The sequence below is a fragment of the Salvelinus sp. IW2-2015 genome, linkage group LG8, assembly GCF_002910315.2.
Source record: "Salvelinus sp. IW2-2015 linkage group LG8, ASM291031v2, whole genome shotgun sequence".
NCBI classification, from domain to species: domain Eukaryota; kingdom Metazoa; phylum Chordata; class Actinopteri; order Salmoniformes; family Salmonidae; genus Salvelinus; species Salvelinus sp. IW2-2015.
This window is the reverse complement of record NC_036848.1, coordinates 39,546,701-39,567,043: the sequence shown is the minus strand read 5'-3', so window position 1 is coordinate 39,567,043 and position 20,343 is coordinate 39,546,701. Positions and strand designations below refer to the sequence as shown.

The window sequence follows — 20,343 nt, the reverse complement described above, 5'->3', positions numbered from 1 at the left end:
ATTTCTTATAAATGTGCTCTATTCTCCATCCAAATTACAACAACAATTTCACTCAAGAAATTAAGCCACATCCTCACTAAGGAGTGTACATAAAGTGCCATTACAAGCATTTTATTTTTGTGAAAAACAAGAGAAAATAACACAACAGGACCCTTCAATAGAGGGGAGAAGGTGGGTGGGATTGTCATGGCAAAATCAAAATCCTTTGTGTCACCAGTTTCCCCCCCAAAACACCCTGGTTTAAAGTAGTGAGGGGATTTTCTACCTGTGAGTTTGGTTGCCCAACCTGAATTCCCCTAGGGGAAGCCTCAGTCCAACAACTGAATTGATTTGTCTCATGATTAGTGATAGTTGCAAATTATTAAATTATCAGTTTAATGAACCAGCGATTGGATGCTCAGATGAATAGGAAAACTGTTGGGATTGAGCCAATGAGGAGCAAAATTCAACAACCCCTCTTTAGGTAGAGAATAATGCCTGCTTCCTCTGTAAACACATTAAAGGCCTTATCAAGTCTTCAATAATACACAATGTTGTTGTGATGATAAAGACCCATCAACCAACACAAATTCCTCATTTCAAAAACTAACATGGTCTGGCTGGACTCATGCCGTTCTTTCACTTTTTCCTTCTACACATGGATCACTTTCTCTTTCTATTATTCGCTCAACTGTCAACCTTTTCCCCTCTTACTCCACTTCTCACAACTCACTCAGCATTCTGGACATTTCAGCCATGGCATCTACAGATAGATCAAAATCTAACAGTGCATTTTCAGTGAACAATTCTAAACCTTGGGTATAATAACCATTTCTACTGATTCCACAATTCTGTATATTTGGCAGGTGCATTTTTGGAAATAACTATTTAGCCATGGTCAATTGCTCAGGAGTTTTTCTTTACTACAAAACAGAAAATAACTCCCCATGGGCTGTGACTAGCCGATAACACAGGTTGGTGGATTTTCCAGGTCAGATCACATTGAAACCCTCCTGGCTCTACCTGTTACAGTATCCAGCCATTTGTCAATACCGGGGCCTAACACAACCTTAGCTTAGAGGAATTCTAGTGTGAAGACAGGAACTAGCAAGGATTTCTACTAACAGACCGATGGCCTCAGCAGTAACTGAGAGGATAAAACAGCTGCATATACTGGGGGGATTTAATGTTGGCCGAGTGAAAAACTAATTGTGAGTGGTGACAGAGGAAGAGACACTGAGCTAAAGAAGAAATGTACAGTCGTACTAGAGCAGAGAATGACAGAGATACACAAAGAAAAAGAGGAGAGAAATATGAAGATGCATCAGTGAATATACAGTACAGGGGTAAACAGGAGGGAGAGAGCGAGAGATAGATACTGGTGTATTACACAGTCACACGCCTCCCATACTTGGAAACAGTAATGTACAACAACAAAAAAGAAACATTGAAAAATAATCAATATATAAACACAGAATCCCAAACAGTATGTTCATAAATCTAAGTGTTGTAGTGTGAATTCTTCGTGACCTCCCTGTATGCGTCCATTTCCTTCATCACTTCAGGTTTCAGCCAGAGTCCAGCAATGGGTGAGTAAGCAAAAAAAGTACATCCGGCTAGTGCGCATCTGTGTGATTGGCTGAGCACAACCCCACCTGCTTTTCAATCTATACCCTGCATGGACCACGCCTGTTATCCTGAGCAGCAACTGGGGAAAGTCTAATCCGGTAGAGAAAAGGTTGGCGGGCACATTCAATCAACAGCCATCTGACCTCCATGTTTGGTGGACCTCCACCTCCTCAGACACCACCAATAAGAGCTCACAGTTTTTCCCTCTCAGCTGGTGACGCAGGAACTTCCTGTTGTGTGGATGGAATTGAAAGAACAGAAGAATAAAGATATCAGCTTGTTATTCATTAGGCGTTAGACAAAGATCGATCACCATTGTGGATGGCGGCCGTGGAATGATCTATTATTTAGCAAAGGGAATGAGACTTAATGAACCTCTTATGTATTACTATGAGGCATCATCTAGTGGATACATGAATATTGTAACTGACAGTTAACCTATGTCGTTGTTTTTTGTTTAAATTGTTTACGTGTTCGCTGTGCGGGGGAAATGATAAGACAAGCGGGAACTACGCAGCTAATAACTGTTGTAACGGGGATCCTTATTGTAGCAACACACTTTTGGAGGGAAGGCAATCCCGCGCTGTGTTAGCTAAGTTTTTGTCATCGGATGTAGTTCGTAAAGGTTGAAGCATGTACAGTGGGGCAAAAAAGTATTTAGTCAGCCACCAATTGTGCAAGTTCTCCCACTTAAAAAGATGAGAGAGGCCTGTAATTTATCATAGGTACACTTCAACTATGACAGACAAAACGAAGAAAAAAAAAATCACATTGTAGGATTTTTTAATGAATTTATTTGCAAATTATGGTGGAAAATAAGTATTTGGTCAATAACAAAAGTTTCTCAATACTTTGTTATATACCCTTTGTCATTGCCAACAGAGGTCAAACGTTTTCTGTAAGTCTTCAAGGTTTTCACACACTGTTGCTGGTATTTTGGCCCATTCCTCCATGCAGATCTCCTCTAGAGCAGTGATGTTTTGGGGCTGTTGCTGGGCAACARGGACTTTCAACTCCCTCCAAAGATTTTCTATGGGGTTGAGATCTGGAGACTGGCTAGGCCACTCCAGGACCTTGAAATGCTTCTTACGAAGCCACTCCTTCGTTGCCCGGGCGGTTTGTTTGGGATCATTGTCATGCTGAAAGACCCAGCCACGTTTCATCTTCAATGCCCTTGCTGATGGTAGGCTTTGTTACTTTGGTCCCAGCTCTCTGTAGGTCATTCACTAGGTCCCCGTGTGGTTCTGGGATTTTTGCTCACCGTTCTTGTGATCATTTTGACCCCACGGGGTGAGATCTTGCGTGGAGCCCCAGATCGAGGGAGATTATCAGTGGTCTTGTATGTCTTCCATTTCCTAATAATTGCTTCCACAGTTGATTTCTTCAAACCAAGCTGCTTACCTATTGCAGATTCAGTCTTCCCAGCCTGGTGCAGGTCTACAATTTTGTTTCTGGTGTCCTTTGACAGCTCTTTGGTCTTGGCCATAGTGGAGTTTGGAGTGTGACTGTTTGAGGTTGTGGACAGGTGTCTTTTATACTGATAACAAGTTCAAACAGGTGCCATTAATACAGGTAACGAGTGGAGGACAGAGGAGCCTCTTAAAGAAGAAGTTACAGGTCTTGTGAGACAGAAATCTTGCTTGTTTGTAGGTGACCAAATACTTATTTTCCACCATAATTTGCAAATAAATTCTACAATATGATTTTCTGGATTTTTTTTCTCATTTTGTCTGTCATAGTTGAAATGTACCTATGATGAAAATTACAGGCCTCTCTCATCTTTTTAAGTGGGAGAACTTGCACAATTGGTGGCTGACTAAATACTTTTTTGCCCCACTGTATGTTAGGATGGTAATGTTATAATAATTAAGAATGAAGTGTGAATTCATGCCAGGATAGGTGTGAAGTTTGATTTCTCCCTTCTGTAATAAGCAGCCAATGAGGTATTTTTCCTTTATTCATGTGTTTAATCTGATATTGTTATAGCGCCGGCTAAACTGTTTATGTATGTAAGCACTTCAGAGTTATACCAAGCTAATAAGTCACTCGTAAGATAAGGAGGTTGTAAGTGTGCTTAACTGTATTTTCATTTACTTTATAGTTATCATGGAAGGTGATAATTCTGACTAAAACTACAGAATAAAGCCGTCAGTTAAAATCAAGGACGGTTTGGGGGTGCCCCCCGTGGTTACTGGAGGGAGCTACAAATATAACTCTTTTTTTTGGATGCTCCACAATATACAGTGCATTTGGAAAATATTCCAAATGCAAAAAATAAGGGTCAGCGTACACCTATTTTCACCTGTAAGTTAATAGTGTAATTGTTTGGTAAGGTGTTTATTCAAGCCTTTGTTACAAGCATTATACATGTTTATACCACATACTAAGGTATAAATTACCTACTCACTTATCCAAACCTTACCTAGAATTGATTTGATTTAGAATGTCAGAGGTAGTTTCAATAAAGGTGATAGAGATGGGGTGAGTCAAGTTGAGCAGCAACACCTTGCAAACTTCAAGCCTTCATCAGAACAAACAGAGCAGCAGGAAGAGACCCAGACTGGTGTGGAGTCACTGCTGCCAGCGAATGATGATACAGAGGCTGCTAATGAGATATCACAACAAGAGCCACGAAAAGGGCAGGTTAACTGAAAAGGGCAGAGAACTGCGCGACGAAAGGTGGAGACAGCTCGAATATCGTTTCAGGGTCAGCTATGAAAAGTGGAAGGCTCTGGTAAAGGAAGCAAAACAGTTACTGACAGGCTGTTGCTCTGAAGACCTACTAGAAGACCTCTTAAACAAGATTAGTCATACCTCTACAGAACTAAACCTTGTCTATGTAAATTTGCGTCAAATCGACATTCCCGACGACGATACACGACGCAGAGTTGATACTTGTGAAGCAGTTACAATGTCTATTATCAAGACGGTAAGGTGTCATTTAAAAAGGCAGGGAAGAAGGTCAAAGTAACCAGATAGAGCTGCACTGGAAGGACAGCAATTCCGTGTGCATGTCCGAACTCTCACATAAGTCAAGTCTCAACTATCAGCCCAAGTGCTTCCTCCCAGTCTCAAAGCAACTCAAAGGTCAATTCCAGACGCTCAAGCGTGTGATCTGTCAAGAGACAAGAGGCTGCAGCAGAAGTTGCTGCTAACCAAGCAGCTTTAGAAGTAATGGTTAAGCAAGAACGCCAACTAGAAGAGCTTCAGAGACTCGAAGATGAAGATAAGAAGAGGACAGCGGAGCAAGAAGCMGAGGCTGTGAAACGCAGCTTAGAAGAAGCTAGACTGCGAGTCAAGTTAGAGGTAGAAAATGCTGCCAGACGAAGGACGCTAGAAGACAAGCGTAGAGAGTTAGAGCGCCTAGAAGTGCTCAAGAAACTAAATGCTGCCAAGGCGCGGATGCAAGTGTATGAGCAAGATAAACTCACAGGACGAGAAAAGAGAACTAGTCTCTAACTGCAAATCTGTGAAAGAAGTCATGCACAGAAGTGGCTCATTTCACAGTCTCTCACCGCAACATGTTGTGACAAGCACACAACAAGAAGATAGCACCAAGACCATGTTCAGGTTACTAGCGGAATCAATCAGTGAAAGCCGCCTCCCCATACCAGAACCAGTAACATTCAATGGAGAACCACTCTCGTTCACTGACTGGAAGGTCTCTTTTCAGACTCTGATAGACAGGAAGAACATACCAGCAACTGAGAAGATATATTACTTAAGAAAATATGTCGGTGGGCCTGCCAAGAAAGCCATCGAAAGTTACTTTATGTTAGGAACAGAGACAGCCTACCATGCTGCGTCGACCATTCTTGAAGAAAGGTACGGAAACAAATTCCTCATCGCCAAGTCCTTCAGAGATAAGCTCAATGCATGGCCTAAGATAGGATCCAAGGACAGTCTTGAACTTAGAGACCTTGTAGACTTTCTTCGCAGCTGTGAGGCTGCTATGTCTCAGAATAAAGGGCCTGGAGGTGCTTAATGACTGTAATGAAAACCAAAAGATCCTTGCTAACTTCCAGATTGGCTAACTTCAAGATGGAATAGAAAGGTCATAGACATCTTAGAAGAAACTGAGACCTTTCCAAGCTTCAGTCAGTTTGTGAAGTTTCTCACGAGAGAAGCAAAGATCGCTTGCAATCCTGTAACATCCCTTCATGCTTTGAAACCAAGCGAAGATGGAAAACCTAAGATGCCAAGCATTCAAAGCCCCGGAGCAAGGGTATTAGCAACTAACTCTGAGAAAGATACTGTTACTAGTTGTGTCTTCTGTGAGAAGTCAGGTCACAGTCTCCACAAATGTTGGAAGTTCATGGATAAGCCCACCGCAGAGCGACAGAAGTTTGTTCAAGAGAATAAATTGTGCTTTGGCTGTTTAAGGCCTGGGCATCGTTCGAAAGATTGTGATAACAGGAACACCTGTGACACGTGTCAGAGGAGGCATCCATTCTGCCTGCACAAAGATCGTACTAAAGAAAGGTTAAGGGATAGGAAGACAGAGCCCCCCACAAGATAAGGGGACAAGAGTGTCAAGTGAGGCTATATCTAACAGTTGTAAGGGACATTAACAACACTCACCTCCACAATCATTCCAGTATGGGTGTCAACCACAAGCGAGCCAGATTGTGAAGTTCTTGTGTATGCACTTCTTGACACCCAGAGCGACACCACTTTTATCCTTGAAGAGACAACAAAAGCTCTCAATACAAGGAAGGAGCCAGTCCAACTGAAACTCTCTACAATGGCTTCAAGGAATACCATCGTGCCCTGCCAGAAGCTGTCTGGTTTGCAGGTTAGAGGGTTTTACTTGGAGAAGAAAATCCCTCTGCCAACGACCTACTCGAGAGAGTTAATTCCTGCAAACAGAGATCATATTCCTACTCCAGAGACTGCAAGAGCATGGTCTCATCTTGAACACATTGCAGAGGAGATTGCTCCTCAACAGAGCTGTGATGTCGGTCTCTTAATTGGCTACAACTGCTCCCAGGCTCTCCTTCCAAGAGAAATTGTGTCTGGTAAGGGAAATCAGTCTTTTGCTCAGAGAACAGACCTTGGCTGGAGCATAGTCAGCTATGGAAACCCATGTATCGACTATGGCGAGTGAGTCATCGAGTTATCGTTAGACAGGTGATGCCAAGCCTTCAATCTTCCTCCAACCTCACAAATCAAGTACACTATGTTTGTAGAACACACGTAGGAGAGGTAATCACAGCACTGGACATTATCAAGACGCTTGAATCCGACTTCAACGAGAGAGCTGCAGAAGAGGACCTCATATCTCAAGAGGATATCCGGTTCCTGACAAAAATGAAAGTGAGCATCAGACGTAAGGACAATGGACATTACGAGATGCCGCTGCCGTTTTAAGGAAGAAAGACCCAACCTGCCGAACAATAAAACATGTGCAGTTCACCGTCTCAAGTGCGTGGAAAGGAGGCTAAGGAGAGACAAGCAGTACTACAAGGACTACACAGCATTCGTGGAAGATACCATAGCTTGTGGAGATGCTGAGAAGGTCTCCAAAGAGGAAATTAACAAGCATCCAGCATGGTACATTCCGCACCATGGGGCTTATCACCCACAAAAGCCTGGGAAGATACGAGTCGTCTGACTGCTCAGCTAAGTTGAGAGAGACGTCCTTGAATGACCATCTCCATACCGGTCCAGATTTGACAAACACATTGCTGGGTGTCCTTTGTCATTTTTGTAAGGGTCCAGTTGCAATCATGTGTGACGTAGAGCGCATGTTCCACCAGTTTCATGTGAAAGCAGAAGACCAAGATTATCTACGGTTCCTTTGGTGGGAGAACGGAGATCTAGAGTCTCAACCCTCAGTGTATCGTATGAAGGTCCACTTGTTCGGCGCAACTTCATCTCCTGGTTGCGCCAACTATGGTCTCAAACATCTTGCTGCCGAAGGACGAGGAAGCTTCAGCGAGAAGTCTATCAAGTTTATATAAAGGAACTTTTATGTTGATGATGGGTTGACGAGCGTATCGTCTGAAGCTGAAGCGGCCCAGCTGGTGAAAGAAGCAAGAGAGCTTTGCAGCATCGGCAAACTTCGGTTGCACAAGTTTCTCAAACAGCAAGGGAGTTATAGCCACAATTCCCAAGGAAGAACGTGCCGAGGGTGCCAAAGACCTGGATATGGCTCTGGGTGAACCACACATGGAGAGAGCGCTTGGTGTACTGTGACGAGTTCCAGTTTAGAGTAGTTGTCAAGGAACGCCCACTCACAAGAAGAGGAGTGTTGTCTACAGTAGCCTCTGTATATGATCCGCTTGGGTTTGTGGCACCCTTTGTCCTGTCAGGGAAGCAGATCGTGCAGCAGATGTGTTGTGACAAGATCGACTGGGATGACCCCCTTCCAGATGACCTACGTTCCCAGTGGGAATTCTGGCTCCAAGGTCTACAAAACTTGTCTGAAGTGAGGATCCAACGAGGCTACTTGCCATCAAGTTTCAAGGAGGCGCAGAGTTATGAGCTCCATCACTTCTCCGACGCCAGTACCTCAYGTTATGGAGAGTGCTCATATCTCAGAACAATCAGTACAGCAGGAGAAGTTCATTGCTCCCTAGTTATGGGGAAGTCGAGAGTCGCCCCTTCCAAGGTTACGACCATACCACGACTGGAACTTTCAGCAGCGGTGGTAGCTGTTTGAACAAGTGACATGCACAAAAGGGAGCTAGAGATACAAGGTCTACAGGAATACTTCTGGACAGACTCGAAGGTAATTCTTGGCTACATCAACAATGAAGCCAGAAGATTCCACGTCTTTGTAGCTAACCGTATTCAACGCATTAAGCAAAGCACAGATCCCGAACAATGGCGGATCATGCTTCCAGAGGTCTCACATCAGAACAGCTCATGGCTTCCAACTGGTTCACAGGTCCAGACTTTTTGGCAAGAAGAACTTCCCAAAGGACAAGTCAAGGGGGGAGAGTTCTCAGACAATGATCCAGAGCTGCAGAAATCCCTGGTCCATGATACCCAGGCAAAGGAAGAAAGATCGTTACTAGATCACCTTCACAAGTTCTCAAGCCATAGGCTTAAAATTGAGGTCCAGCGAAGCTACAAGCATAGAAGAAAGGAGAGGCAGAGCTCACCATTATAAAGATGGTTCAAGAAGCAGCCTTCTCCCAAGAGATACACAACCTTAGGCACCAGAAAGACATCAAGACCAAAGCTAAAGCAAGCAAGTTGCATAAATTGAGTCCATTTCTGGATGAGCAAGTTATCCTCAGGGTGGGAGGTCGCTTGGCTCATGCAACTCTTCATTCCCATGTGAAGCATCCTGCCATCCTGCCAAGAGAGCCACTTGTCAGTGCTGCTCGTCAAGCACTATCATGAAAGAGTACGACACCAAGGACGTGGAAGCCGATCAAGAAACCTGCAGACCCCTTTCACAGAAATCACCGGTGATTGGTGGGAGTGTGACAGTTAACCTGTAAGTCTATGTCGTTGTTTTTTGTTTGAATTGTTTACGTGTTTGCTGTGCGGGGGAAATGATAAGACAAGCGGAACTATGTAGCTAATAACTGTTGTAACGGGGATCCTTATTGTAGCAACACACTTTTGGAGGGAAGGCAATCCCGCGCTGTGTTAGCTGAGTTTGTCATCGGGTGTAGTTCGTAAAGGTTGAAGCATGTATGTTAGGATGGTAACGTTATAATAATTAAGAATGAAGTGTGAATTCATGCCAGGAATAAGTGTGAAGTTTGATTTCCTCCCTTCTGTAATAAGCAGCCAATGAGGTATTTTTCCTTTATTCATGTATTTAATCTGATACTGTTATAGCGCCGGCTAAACTGTTTATGTATAAGCACTTCAGAGTTATACCAAGCTAATAAGTCACTTGTAAGATAAGGTTGTAAGAGTGTGCTTAACTGTATTTTCATTTACTTTATCGTTTTCACGGAAGGTGATAATTCTGACTAAAACTACATATTCTGTAGTTTTAGTCAGAATTATCACCTTCCGTGAAAACGCTGCCAGTTAAAATCAAGGAACGGTTGTGCTCGTGGTTACTGGAGGGAGCTACAAATATAACTCTTTTTTTTGGATGCTCCACAATATACAGTGCATTTGGAAAATATTCAGACCCCTTGACTATTTTGTTACAGCCCTATTCTAAAATCGAATAAACGTTTTTCTCCCCTCAATATAAATACAACATCCCATAATAACAAAGCAAAAACAGGTTTAGATTATTTTGCAACTGTATTCAAAATAAATAACAAACATTACATTTCCATAAGTATTCAGACCCTTTTCAGTACTTTGTTGAAGCACCTTTGGCAGCGATTACAGACTCGAGTCTTCTTGGGTATGACGCTACAAGCCTGGCACACCTGTATTTTGAAGTTTCTCCCATTCTTCTCTGCAGATCCTCTCAAGCTCTGTCAGGTTTGATCGGGAGCGTCGCTGCCCATCCAGGCCTCTCCAGAGATGTTTGAGCGGGTTCAGGTCCGGGCTCTGGCTGACCCACTCAATGACATTGAGACACTTGTCCCGAAGACAATCCTGCATTTTCTTGGCTGTGTGCTTAGGGTCGTTGTCCTGTTGGAAGGTGAACCTTTGCCCCAGACTGAGGTCCTGAGCACTCTGGAGCAGGTTTTCATCAAGGATCTCTCTGTATTTTGCTCCGTTCATCTTTCCCTTGTTCCTGACTAGTCTCCCAGTCCCTGCTGCTGAAAAAAATCCCCACAGCATGATGCTGCCACCATGCTTCACCGTAGAGATGGTGCCAGGCTTCCTCCAGACGTGACGCTTGACATTCAGGCCAAAGAGTTCAATCTTGGTTTCATCAGACCAGAGAAATTTGTTTCTCATGGTCAGAGTCCTTTAGCTGCCTTTTGGCAGACTCCAAGCGGGCTGTCATGTGCCTTTTACTTAGGAGTGGCTTCTGTCTGGCCACTCTACCATAAAAGCCTGATTGGTGGAGTGCTGCAGAGATGGTTGTTCGACCGGAAGTTTCTCCCATATGCACAGAGGAACTCTGGAGCTCTGTCAGTGACCATCGGGTTCTTGGTCACCTCCCTGACCAAGGCCCTTCCCCCACAATTTCTCAGTTTGGACGAGCGGCCAGCTTTAGGAAGTCTTGGTGGATCCACACTTCTTCCAGTTAAGAATGATTGAGGCCGGGCCTCCCAAGTGGCGCAAGGCACTGCATCGGAGTGCTAGCTGTGCCACTAGAGATCCTGGTTTGAGTCAAGGCTCTGTCGCAAACGGCCGCGACCGGGAGTACGGTGTTTCCTCCGACACCTTGGTGCGGTTGGCCTCTGGGTTAAGCGGGCATTGTGTCAAGAAGCAGTGCGGCTTGGCTGGGTTGTGTTTCGGCTCTCGACCTTCGCCTCTCCCGAGTCCGTACGGGAGTTGCAGCGAAGGGACAAGACTGTAACTATCACGAAATTGGGGAGAAAGAGGCATTTAAAATATATATACACACACATACATATTTATACACTGCTCAAAAAAATTAAGGGAACACTAAAATAACACATCCTAGATCTGAATGAATGAAATATTGTTATTAAATACTTTTTTCTACCATAGTTAAAGTGCTGCTGTACAACAAAATCAACAAAATCAATGGAAATCAAATGTATCAACCCATGGAGGTCTGGATGGAGTCACACTCAAAATTAAAGTAGAAAACCACACTACAGGCTGATCCAACTTTGGATGTAATGTCCTTAAAAACAAGTCAAAATGAGGCTCAGTAGTGGTGTGGCCTCCACGTGCCTGTATGACCTCCCTACAACGCCTGGGCATGCTCTGATGAGGTGGCGGATGGTCTCCTGAGGGATCTCCTCCCAGACCTGGACTAAAGCATCGCCAACTCCTGGACAGTCTGTGGTGCAACGTGACATTGGTGGATGGAGCGAGACATGATGTCCCAGATGGCTCAATTGGATTCAGGTCTGGGAACGGGCGGGCCAGTCCATAGCATCAATGCCTTCCTCTTGCAGGAACTGCTGACACACTCCAGCCACATGAGGTCTAGCCTTGTCTGCATTAGGAGGACCCAGGGCCAACCGCACCAGCATATGTCTCACAAGGGGTCGAGGATCTCATCTCGGTACTTAATGGCATCAGGCTTCCTCTGGCGAGCACATGGAGGGCTGTGCGGCCCCCCAAAAAATGCCACCCCACACCATGACCCACCCACTGACCTCAATATATTCTACATAATTTTCTTTCCTCATGATGCCATCTATTTTGTTTAGTGCACCAGTCGCGCCTTACAGCAAAGCACCCTCACAACATGATGCTGCCACCCCCGTGCTTCACGGTTGGGATGGTGTTCTTCGGCTTGCAAGCCTCCACCTTTTTCCTCCAAACATAACGATGGTGATTATGGCCCAACAGCTCTATTTTTGTTTCATCAGACCAGAGGACATTTCTCCAAAAAGTATGATCTTTGTCACCATGTGCAGTTGCAAACCGTAGTCTGGCTTCTTTATGGCGGTTTTGGAGCAGTGGCTTCTTCTTTGCTGAGCGGCCTTTCAGGTTATGTTCATATAGGACTCATTTTACTGTGGATATAGATACTTTTGTACCCGTGTCATCCAGCATCTTCACAAGGTCCTTAACTGTTGTTCTGGGATTGATTTGCACTTTTCTCACCAAAGTACGTTCATCTCTAGGAGACAGAACGCGTCTCCTTCCTGAGCGGAATGACGGCTGCGTGGTCCCATGGTGTTTATACTTGCGTACTATTGTTTTTATAGATGAACATGGTACCTTCAGGCGTTTGGAAATTGCTCCCAAGGATGAACCAGACTTGGGGAGGACTACAATTATTTTTCCTGAGGTCTTGGTTGATTTCTTTTGATTTTCCCATGATGTCAAGCAAAGAGGCACTGAGTTTGAAGGTAGGCCTTGAAATACATCCACAGGTACACCTCCAATTGACTCAAATGATGTCAATTAGCCTATCAGAAGCTTCTAAAGCCATGACATGTCCTGGAATTTTCCAAGCCGTTTAAAGGCACAATAAACTTAGTGTATGTAAACTTCTGACGCACTGGAATTGTGATACCGTGAAATAATCTGCCTGTAAACAATTGTTGGAAAAATTACTTGTGTCATGCTAAGTAAATGTTCTAACCGACTTGCCAAAACTAGAGTTTAACAAGAAATTTGTGGAGTGGTTAAATCTATTTTTAATGACTCCAACCATAAGTGTATGTAAACTTCGGCCACTGTGTTCTTGGGGACATTTTTTGGAACTCTTCTCCAGATCTGTGCCTCGACACAATCTTGTCTCGGACCTCTACGGACAATTCAGTCAACCTTATTGCTTGTTTTTTTCTCTGACATGCACTGTCAACTGTTGGACCTTATATAGACAGGTGTGTGGCTTTCCAAATCATTTCCAATCAATTGAATTTACCACAGGTGGACTCCAATCAAGTTGTTGAAACATCTCAAGGATGATCAATGTTAACAGGATGCATCTGAGCTCAATATCGAGTCTCATAGCAAAGGGTCTGAATACTTATTCAAATTAGGTATCAGTTTATACATTTGCAAACATTTCTAAAAACCAGTTTTCGCTTTGTAGTGATGGGGTATTGTGTGTAGATTATTTTTAAATCATATATACACACATTTTAGAATGAGGCAGTAACGTAACAAAATGTGGAAAAAGGGAAGGGGTCCGAATGCACAATGAACAATGCAAATTATGGTGGGCTTAATCCAATGGTCAGGACACCATAATTGGGATGACACACCAACACACGCAGTACCTGAGCTCATCAGGGTTTCCGATGGTGTGTGGGCTGCGTAGTTTGGAGTCGAGGTTGTAATAGACTCCGTCCACCTCCCGCACCCCTATCCAGTGCTGCCGTTTGAGTGGCAGACGCAGTGGACCCCATCGCAGATTGGACGGGACGTTCAGGATGAAGCCTGTTACGTTGGACAGAGCTATACTGCCCACATCCCTGCAGGAATACAATACACAAGTCAATCACACAGTCCATTGGTCTTGCAGGAGTGGATTTTCAGTAGCTACTTAAATGTTGTAAAATCCATGATGTCTGTAGGTCAGAGTAGGGTAAGTTGAGCCATGGGGTTAGTTGATCCACCCCTTTTTTCTACGAAACCATACACAAAATTAATCACGTGACCAAATATTTAGGAAGAGGTAAAGAGAGAAAAGGTCCCAAAAAACTGGATTTTAACAAAGTCAAATTAATTTGTGTTATAGGTTTCATGATGTTTGTATATAAACCAAAGTAGATCATTTTACACATTAGGGTCTCTATAAGCTACAATATGAGGTCCTAAACCTGGCATGAAAGTGCATCCTTGTAGCTGTGTGGGCTAATATAATCAAAATGTTTGACTGGGTGTAAGTTGAGCCAATGGCCACCATACCCCATACAAATGATCATTACATTGTCCGTTTTATGCATCTTATATGTGCCATGTGCATGAACTCATACCCTGAGTGTAAACATCATGCCCTGTGTATACAAACATAAAACTTGCAGGGGTCTAGCCCCCCCTTGAGGTTCTTGAGAGAGCAGCCAAGGAAGTGAGAGAAGGGGAGATTCAAGCAGCAGCAAGGAATGAAAAAATAGAATGACACTGAAGGAAATTACCAAAGTTACGATAGATTGGTAATTAACAGAAAATGAATGGCAAAATTACTGAAGATTTCGGTAACTTATTTTATGACATGGAGTCTGAGCTTGCTAAACGTATCAAGTCTGTTTCATTGGCTAGTAGCCTCAATGCAGAGAACCAGACAATGGAAGTTGAGCCACCTTACCCTGTCCCTATGCTCAACCTACCCCATTCCGGGTGTAAGTTGTGCCAAGAGACCACTTATTTTCAGACAAGCTGTGTTCTCAAAACTGTTGAATTTAGTTTACTTCCAGGGATACACAACATCCTGACATATATGTAGATATCATTGTTAGAAAGAAAGCAAATATTTCCCTTGACGGAGTGATGCTGAATGTAAAAAATAGCTCAACTTGTTTTGATTTTCAGAATCTGTTTGGGTAATCATGAGTAGCCTATTCCTTGTTTTACTACCTTGTGCTCAACAGGGATTCAGAATGAAGAGGATATGTAAATAAGCCTTCATCTTTCCTCTATTGCTGGTGTGCGGCCAGTGATTGAAGTTACCTAAATTGAGCAGGGCTGAGCTGACTGAAATAGTTGCTGACAACAGCACATGCACCAAACCGGAGAGCGGTAAACAAGATGGAGAGTATGAACAAGCATAGCACTGTGGTTCCAATGGCTCAGTGGGTTGGATGGTGTTTGCAACACCAGTGTTGTGGATTTTGATTTTCCTGCATGGGCCAAATGCATTACTTTGGATAAAAATGCATGAAAACACTTTGCGTTTTTCAATTTAAAATTACCACCAACAGAATGTTATATATAAAGGGGCATACAACCATCTCTGCAGATTTGCTGCGAAGACAGAATTATTAATGTATTCTGGTATTAACCCTACAAATAGCATTGTTGGGAGATTTGGAAATCTATAGTCAACAATAATAAGACTATCATATTATCAGCAAATCTGCAATTGAAGCCTTGCTCTGAGTTCAAAGTTTATTTTCTCATGTCCAATCAATGGGAAAATGTACTTGATGAACTCCGAGCAAGGCTTCAATTGGATATTTGCTGGTAATATGATAGTCTTATTATATTGTTGACTATAGCAGAGGAAAATCAGGGAATCCTGCGTCTTTGCTCTTACAGAGACATGGCTTACGGACAGTTCACCCGACTCTGCTATTCAACCAGGCAGCTTTTCCATTTTCCGTATGGATCGAACAGCGGCTTCTGGTAAGAGTAGGGGGGAGGTGTATGCTATCCTCATCAACAATTCCTGGTGTAACAAAGTTGAAAACATCTTGAGCTCCTGCTCACCACACCTGGAGTTTCTGATGGTAAAATAACCCCACTATATGTAGAGGGAATTCACGTGTTTTATTATCACAGCTGTGTACATACTGCTACAAGCAAACATCAAGGCGGCACTCAGTGAACTGCACAAGAACATTAACTAGCAAGAATCCGCTCACCCGGAAGCAGTATTTAATGTCGCGGGAGATTTTAACCAAGCAAGTTTAAAACAAATTCTTCAAAAGTATCACCAACATGTATCCTACAAAGAGGAAACAAAGTACTGGATCATGAACGTACAAAGCACTCCCCCGCCCCCACTTCATGTCTCTGTTTCTACTCCCCCCTACAAGCAGCAACTCAAGAGGAAGCCACCAACACAATAGTGAGGCACTGGACAGAGGAAGACTCTGTTTTGAGGATACTGATTGGAATTTGCTCAAGATTCATCCACTCAGGATTCATCCAACATTTGACAATGTATATTCCTCTTCACAGGCTTCATTAGGAAATGTGTTGACGTTGTATCCACAATAACAATCCGGACATATCCCAACCAAAAACCCTGGATGAAGGAGAAATCCATACCATTCTGAGAGCCCGTACTGCATTCAATCTCAGCAGAACAAACCCAGAAGAATCAATGACGTGCAACACATACAAGGCAAGTGGGTACAAGCGCCACAAATCCATTAGGGACACGAAGAGATATTACAAACTCAAACTTGAATCGATGTTTGACAACTCAGACCCGCGACGCCTTATGATAAGGACTACAGGCTATCACGGACTACAAAGGAAAATCCAGCTGTGTGGTGACCACTGAAGCCTCCCTCCCAGCTGAAAATATTGTGTGCTTGCTGCAAGGCAGACAATACAGAGAAATCCAGGAAGGCTCTCGTTGCTCCAGACGACCACCAGGTGCTTTCATGCTCCGAGGCTGACGTGATAAACTCAAGAGTGAATACTCACAAATCCGCCGGCCCAGATGGCTTCCCTGGCCGCATCCTCAGAGTGTGCGCTGACCAGCTGGCGGGCGTCTTCTCGGACATCTTCAACCTGTCCCTTTCCCAGGCTGTAGTCCCCACTTGCTTCAAGGAGACCACCATCGTCCCAGTGCCCAAGAAAACCAAGGTGCCCAAATGACTACCGCCGCGTCACCCATCATCATGAAGTGCTTCGAGAGGCTGGTCATGGCCCACATCAAGGCTAGCATGTCAGACACACTGGACCCACTCCAATTTGCTTACCGTTTCTAACAGATCCACTCAAGATGCCATTTCCATCGCTATTCACTCAACTCCAACACATCTGGACAAGAGGAACACCTATGTGAGAATGCTGTTCATTTGCCTCCCGGGTGGCGCAGTGGTCTAAGGCACTGCATCGCAGTGCTAGCTGTGCCACCAGAGATTCTGGGTTCGAGCCCAGGCTCTGTCGCAGCCGGCCGCGACCGCGAGGTCCATGGGGCYACGCACAATTGTCCCAGCGTCGTCCGGGTTAGGGAGGGTTTGGCTGGCATGAATATCCTTGTCTCATCGCGCACTAGCTACTCCTGTGGCGGGCCGGGCGCAGTGCACGCTGACCAGGTCGCCAGGTGTACGGTGTTTCCTCCGACACATTGGTGCAGCTGGCTTCCGGGTTGGATATGCGTTGTGTCAAGAAGCAGTGCGAAGCCTTGGGTTGTGTTTCGGAGGACGCATGGCTCTCGACCTTCGCCTCTCCCGAGTCCGTACGGGAGTTGCAGCGATGAGACTAACTACTACCAATTGGATACCACGAAATTGGGGAGGAAAAGGGGTAATAAAAAAAAAAGAGAATGCTGTTCATTGACTACAGTTCAGCTCCCTTACCGACAGGCAGACGGTATCAGAGCATCAAGTCTGACACCAACAGGCCTTCTACAAGCTGGATAAGAGCGTCTGCTAAATGACTTAAATGTAAATGTAAATGTAACACTTGAACTGGACACGACTCTCCGCACCTTGGCACACAAGTACTCACTCCCCACAATTGCTGCTACCAGACTCTTATTTACTATTACGGCACAAGTTACACACATCTGGACAAGAGGAACACCTATTTCTCTGATACGCGTAAATACCGCACTATAAAATTGTGCCTTCCTGTATTATACTTACGCTAAAAAGTMTATTATATTCTACTGAGCCATTTACTTTGTTCATCTTCTTATCTTTTATTATTTCTTGTTGTTGCATGCTTACCCTGCAAGAAAGCATTTTGTTGGACGGTGAAACTTGAATATTCATCTTTAACTTACAATATGTGAATACTAAGGGGTTAGAAATATTCTAAAATGTATGTTACAAAAAAGCTGTATAAAAAAAAAAATGTAAGTTACTTTTGTCCTCCAAAGAGGGAGACTGGTGGATGAGCCAATAAATAAAAAACTAAAACGTTAGTTAAATAACTAGATAGGGTAGAAGACCATATAGCTTTAATGAGAACAGAGGTGTACCTTCTTTTATCCCACCAGACAGCCTCGAACCCTCGGGTCTGCAGGGCGGCCATAATGACATTCACATCATAGTTCCCATTTCCCAGCACGCTCTTCTTGTGGGGGGTTACCAGAGTGCCGGGAGAGAGTCTGTGGAGAGAGGGGCGAGATAGTAAGGAGGACAGAATAAACGAGAAAGAAAAAGTGTGAAAAGGGAGAGATGCAGAAGGGGGAGAAAGAAAGAGGGGGAGATGGAAAGAGGAGAGGAATATGAGTGAGAGAGAATGGAGAAGATAAATCCCTCCCCTAGAGCAGTTTCCTAACTCCAGTCCTCGAGTACCCACAGAAGGACACCTGATTCAACTCGTCAACAAATCACAACGCCCTCAATGAGTTGAATCAGGTGAGTTTGTCTGAGGTTACAACAAAAATGTGTTCAGTTGGGGGGGGGGGGGGTACTCAAGGACGAGTTGGGAAACACTGCCCTAGAAGACACAACAACCCCTCACCTCTGGTAGATGTCCTGGAGTGTATCCCTGCTGAAAGCCGCCCCATCCTGGAAGACGTTATTGAGCGCATGCAGAGCACACAGCTCGCGCCGTTGCTTCTCGTGGTAGATGGGGGTTGGAGGCGGGGCCGGAGGGGTCGAGATATCATGCTCTCTCAGGTCCGACCTCTCCTCCCCCCCTCCCGTCCCTCCCCCCACCTCACCCCCCACCATCCCTTTCTGCTTGCTCAGCTTCCATGGCATACAGCCCAGGTCCTGCAGCCCTCCTCCCCCCCTCCCCTTACCAGAAAATGGAGTACTCCCCATCACTGTCACCCTGTCGCTATGCCGACACAACTACCGTCGCCATGGCAACCTCTCAGCTGCTGGAGGGGCGTGCGTGTGGCAAGGGAAGGGGGAGGTGGGTTACTGGGTGACACTGAGGTGGGCCAGGCCACTTCAGCTAACCTGCTGTTTCAAAAGTGCTGACTGGTAGAAATGTTTTAAAACTGCTGGAAAACAAAATGTTCCAAGTGTGGAGTAAGGCCCAGATTGAATTATGAGAGCAAAAAAGGAGGGTGTGAACATTTATGCAGCTACGTCAGAGTAAAAAGATAATGAACCCCCAAGGTCACATCTATAGCAAAACAAATACTAGGAAGAGAAGCAAGAGCATGCATCTCTTTTTTCAACTTCCTCCATTCTGACGTCTGTCCTCGTGACTTTTTTTTTTTTTGCACCTCAACTGTCACTAGACTAAAGTTGACTAGTTCTTTCCATTTCTAGAGAACCCAAAGAGTACCACGGTTCCACCATGAGGAGTCAGTTCCAGTGGAAAAGATGTGAGGGACTTGATACATGAGGCTCTGTGATGTGTAGACAGACAGGACTCCTTAGGCATACAACTGAGGTAGGAAGACGAGAGGCAGAAATGCATGTTAAATAAAGTTGTCACCACCCAAATCAGGTGTTTGTCATGCTGAAAGAAAGAGATAGGAATTACCAGGTGTTTTTCTAAAGCGTTCTTTCAGCAGTGGTCAGAAGGAAGGAACACAAGATAGAGGGTAAACATTTATACTAGAAGCTGACTGGATAAGAGAAGCAGGTTTGTGGAATAGGCAACATCACACTAAACTGATATAGCGAGACAACAGGCGCAAGAGTCTAGGCATTCTTCACTATTCTGTGAAACAAGTGATATTTACAGATGAACGAAATATGTTTAAAATCTACATGATATTCAAATTAATCGCTCTAGCTAAAATCCAGTACAACGACTAGATTATACTATGGGCAGCTAGCTGTACACGCCACTCTTGATAGCGTAAACATGCATGTGAAACCTTTCATATTTCGTAGATGTTTCTGTTGCCACATACCTTTCTCTTTATGCGATACTACTGTAGTAGGCGTGTCATAATCCTGGTGAAATTAATCGTTTAGCCTCTTTTCCTGGGTTGTTTAGTCCTTTGTCTTTTGCACTTTTCCCCCCCTTCTAGCTCCGTAGATCTCCATGAGCATGCGCAAAACGTCATTCGATTGTCATAGCCTGCGTCAGACCTATCTGCGTAATGTAGTCCCTCCCGTGAGACTTCGAAACCCGAGATTTCAGTTTATTTTCATATATAAAGGGCGTGGCCAAAAATGTTCCAATGTAGCTTTTGAAAAAAACATCTGATCTCTCCAAACATAAAAACGGACACAATTAATGGAAGAGCTCTTTTGATTTAGTTACACCACCAGAAAATAGTCACTGCATTTATTTTCTGAGGCATTTAAAAAAAAAAGTTTCAAATAAATTATGAAACCAAGGAGAAAGAGGACACAAGATATTGACATTGTTTTTACAAAACAAGCTGTTACCCAACAAGCCCAGGCCAAGTCTTACATACTTAACAATAATCCA

The 20,343-nt window shown here is 44.2% G+C and overlaps 1 protein-coding gene across 2 annotated transcripts; it reads right to left on the bottom strand.

Annotated features, from left to right (window-relative positions):
- Positions 1-84: 84 nt before the first annotated feature.
- On the bottom strand, positions 85-19,981 carry LOC111967895 (josephin-1). Of its 2 annotated transcripts, XM_023993330.2 has the most exons (6): positions 19,817-19,981; positions 19,441-19,461; positions 18,460-19,342; positions 17,972-18,100; positions 13,368-13,562; positions 85-1,838 (listed from the first exon to the last, which is right to left on the bottom strand). In XM_023993330.2, the coding sequence occupies exons 3-6, from the start codon at positions 18,762-18,764 to the stop codon at positions 1,736-1,738; spliced, it is 732 nt and encodes a 243-aa protein (XP_023849098.1). In that variant the 5' UTR covers positions 18,765-19,342; positions 19,441-19,461; positions 19,817-19,981; the 3' UTR covers positions 85-1,735. The 2 variants fall into 2 exon arrangements, with proteins under 2 accessions (XP_023849098.1, XP_023849097.1); XM_023993329.2 differs by lacking the exon at positions 19,441-19,461.
- Between the last annotated feature and the right edge of the window lie 362 nt (positions 19,982-20,343).

Coding starts and splice junctions, on each gene's coding strand:
- LOC111967895 (XM_023993330.2), bottom strand. CDS start 18,764: ATGGGGAGTACTCCATTTTCTGGTAAGGGGAGGGGGGGAGGAGGGCTG. Junction 18,101..18,459: donor CTCCAGGACATCTACCAGAG/GTGAGGGGTTGT, acceptor CTCTCTCCACAG/ACTCTCTCCCGGCACTCTGG. Junction 1,839..13,367: donor GGAAACCCTGATGAGCTCAG/GTACTGCGTGTG, acceptor TCCACACAACAG/GAAGTTCCTGCGTCACCAGC.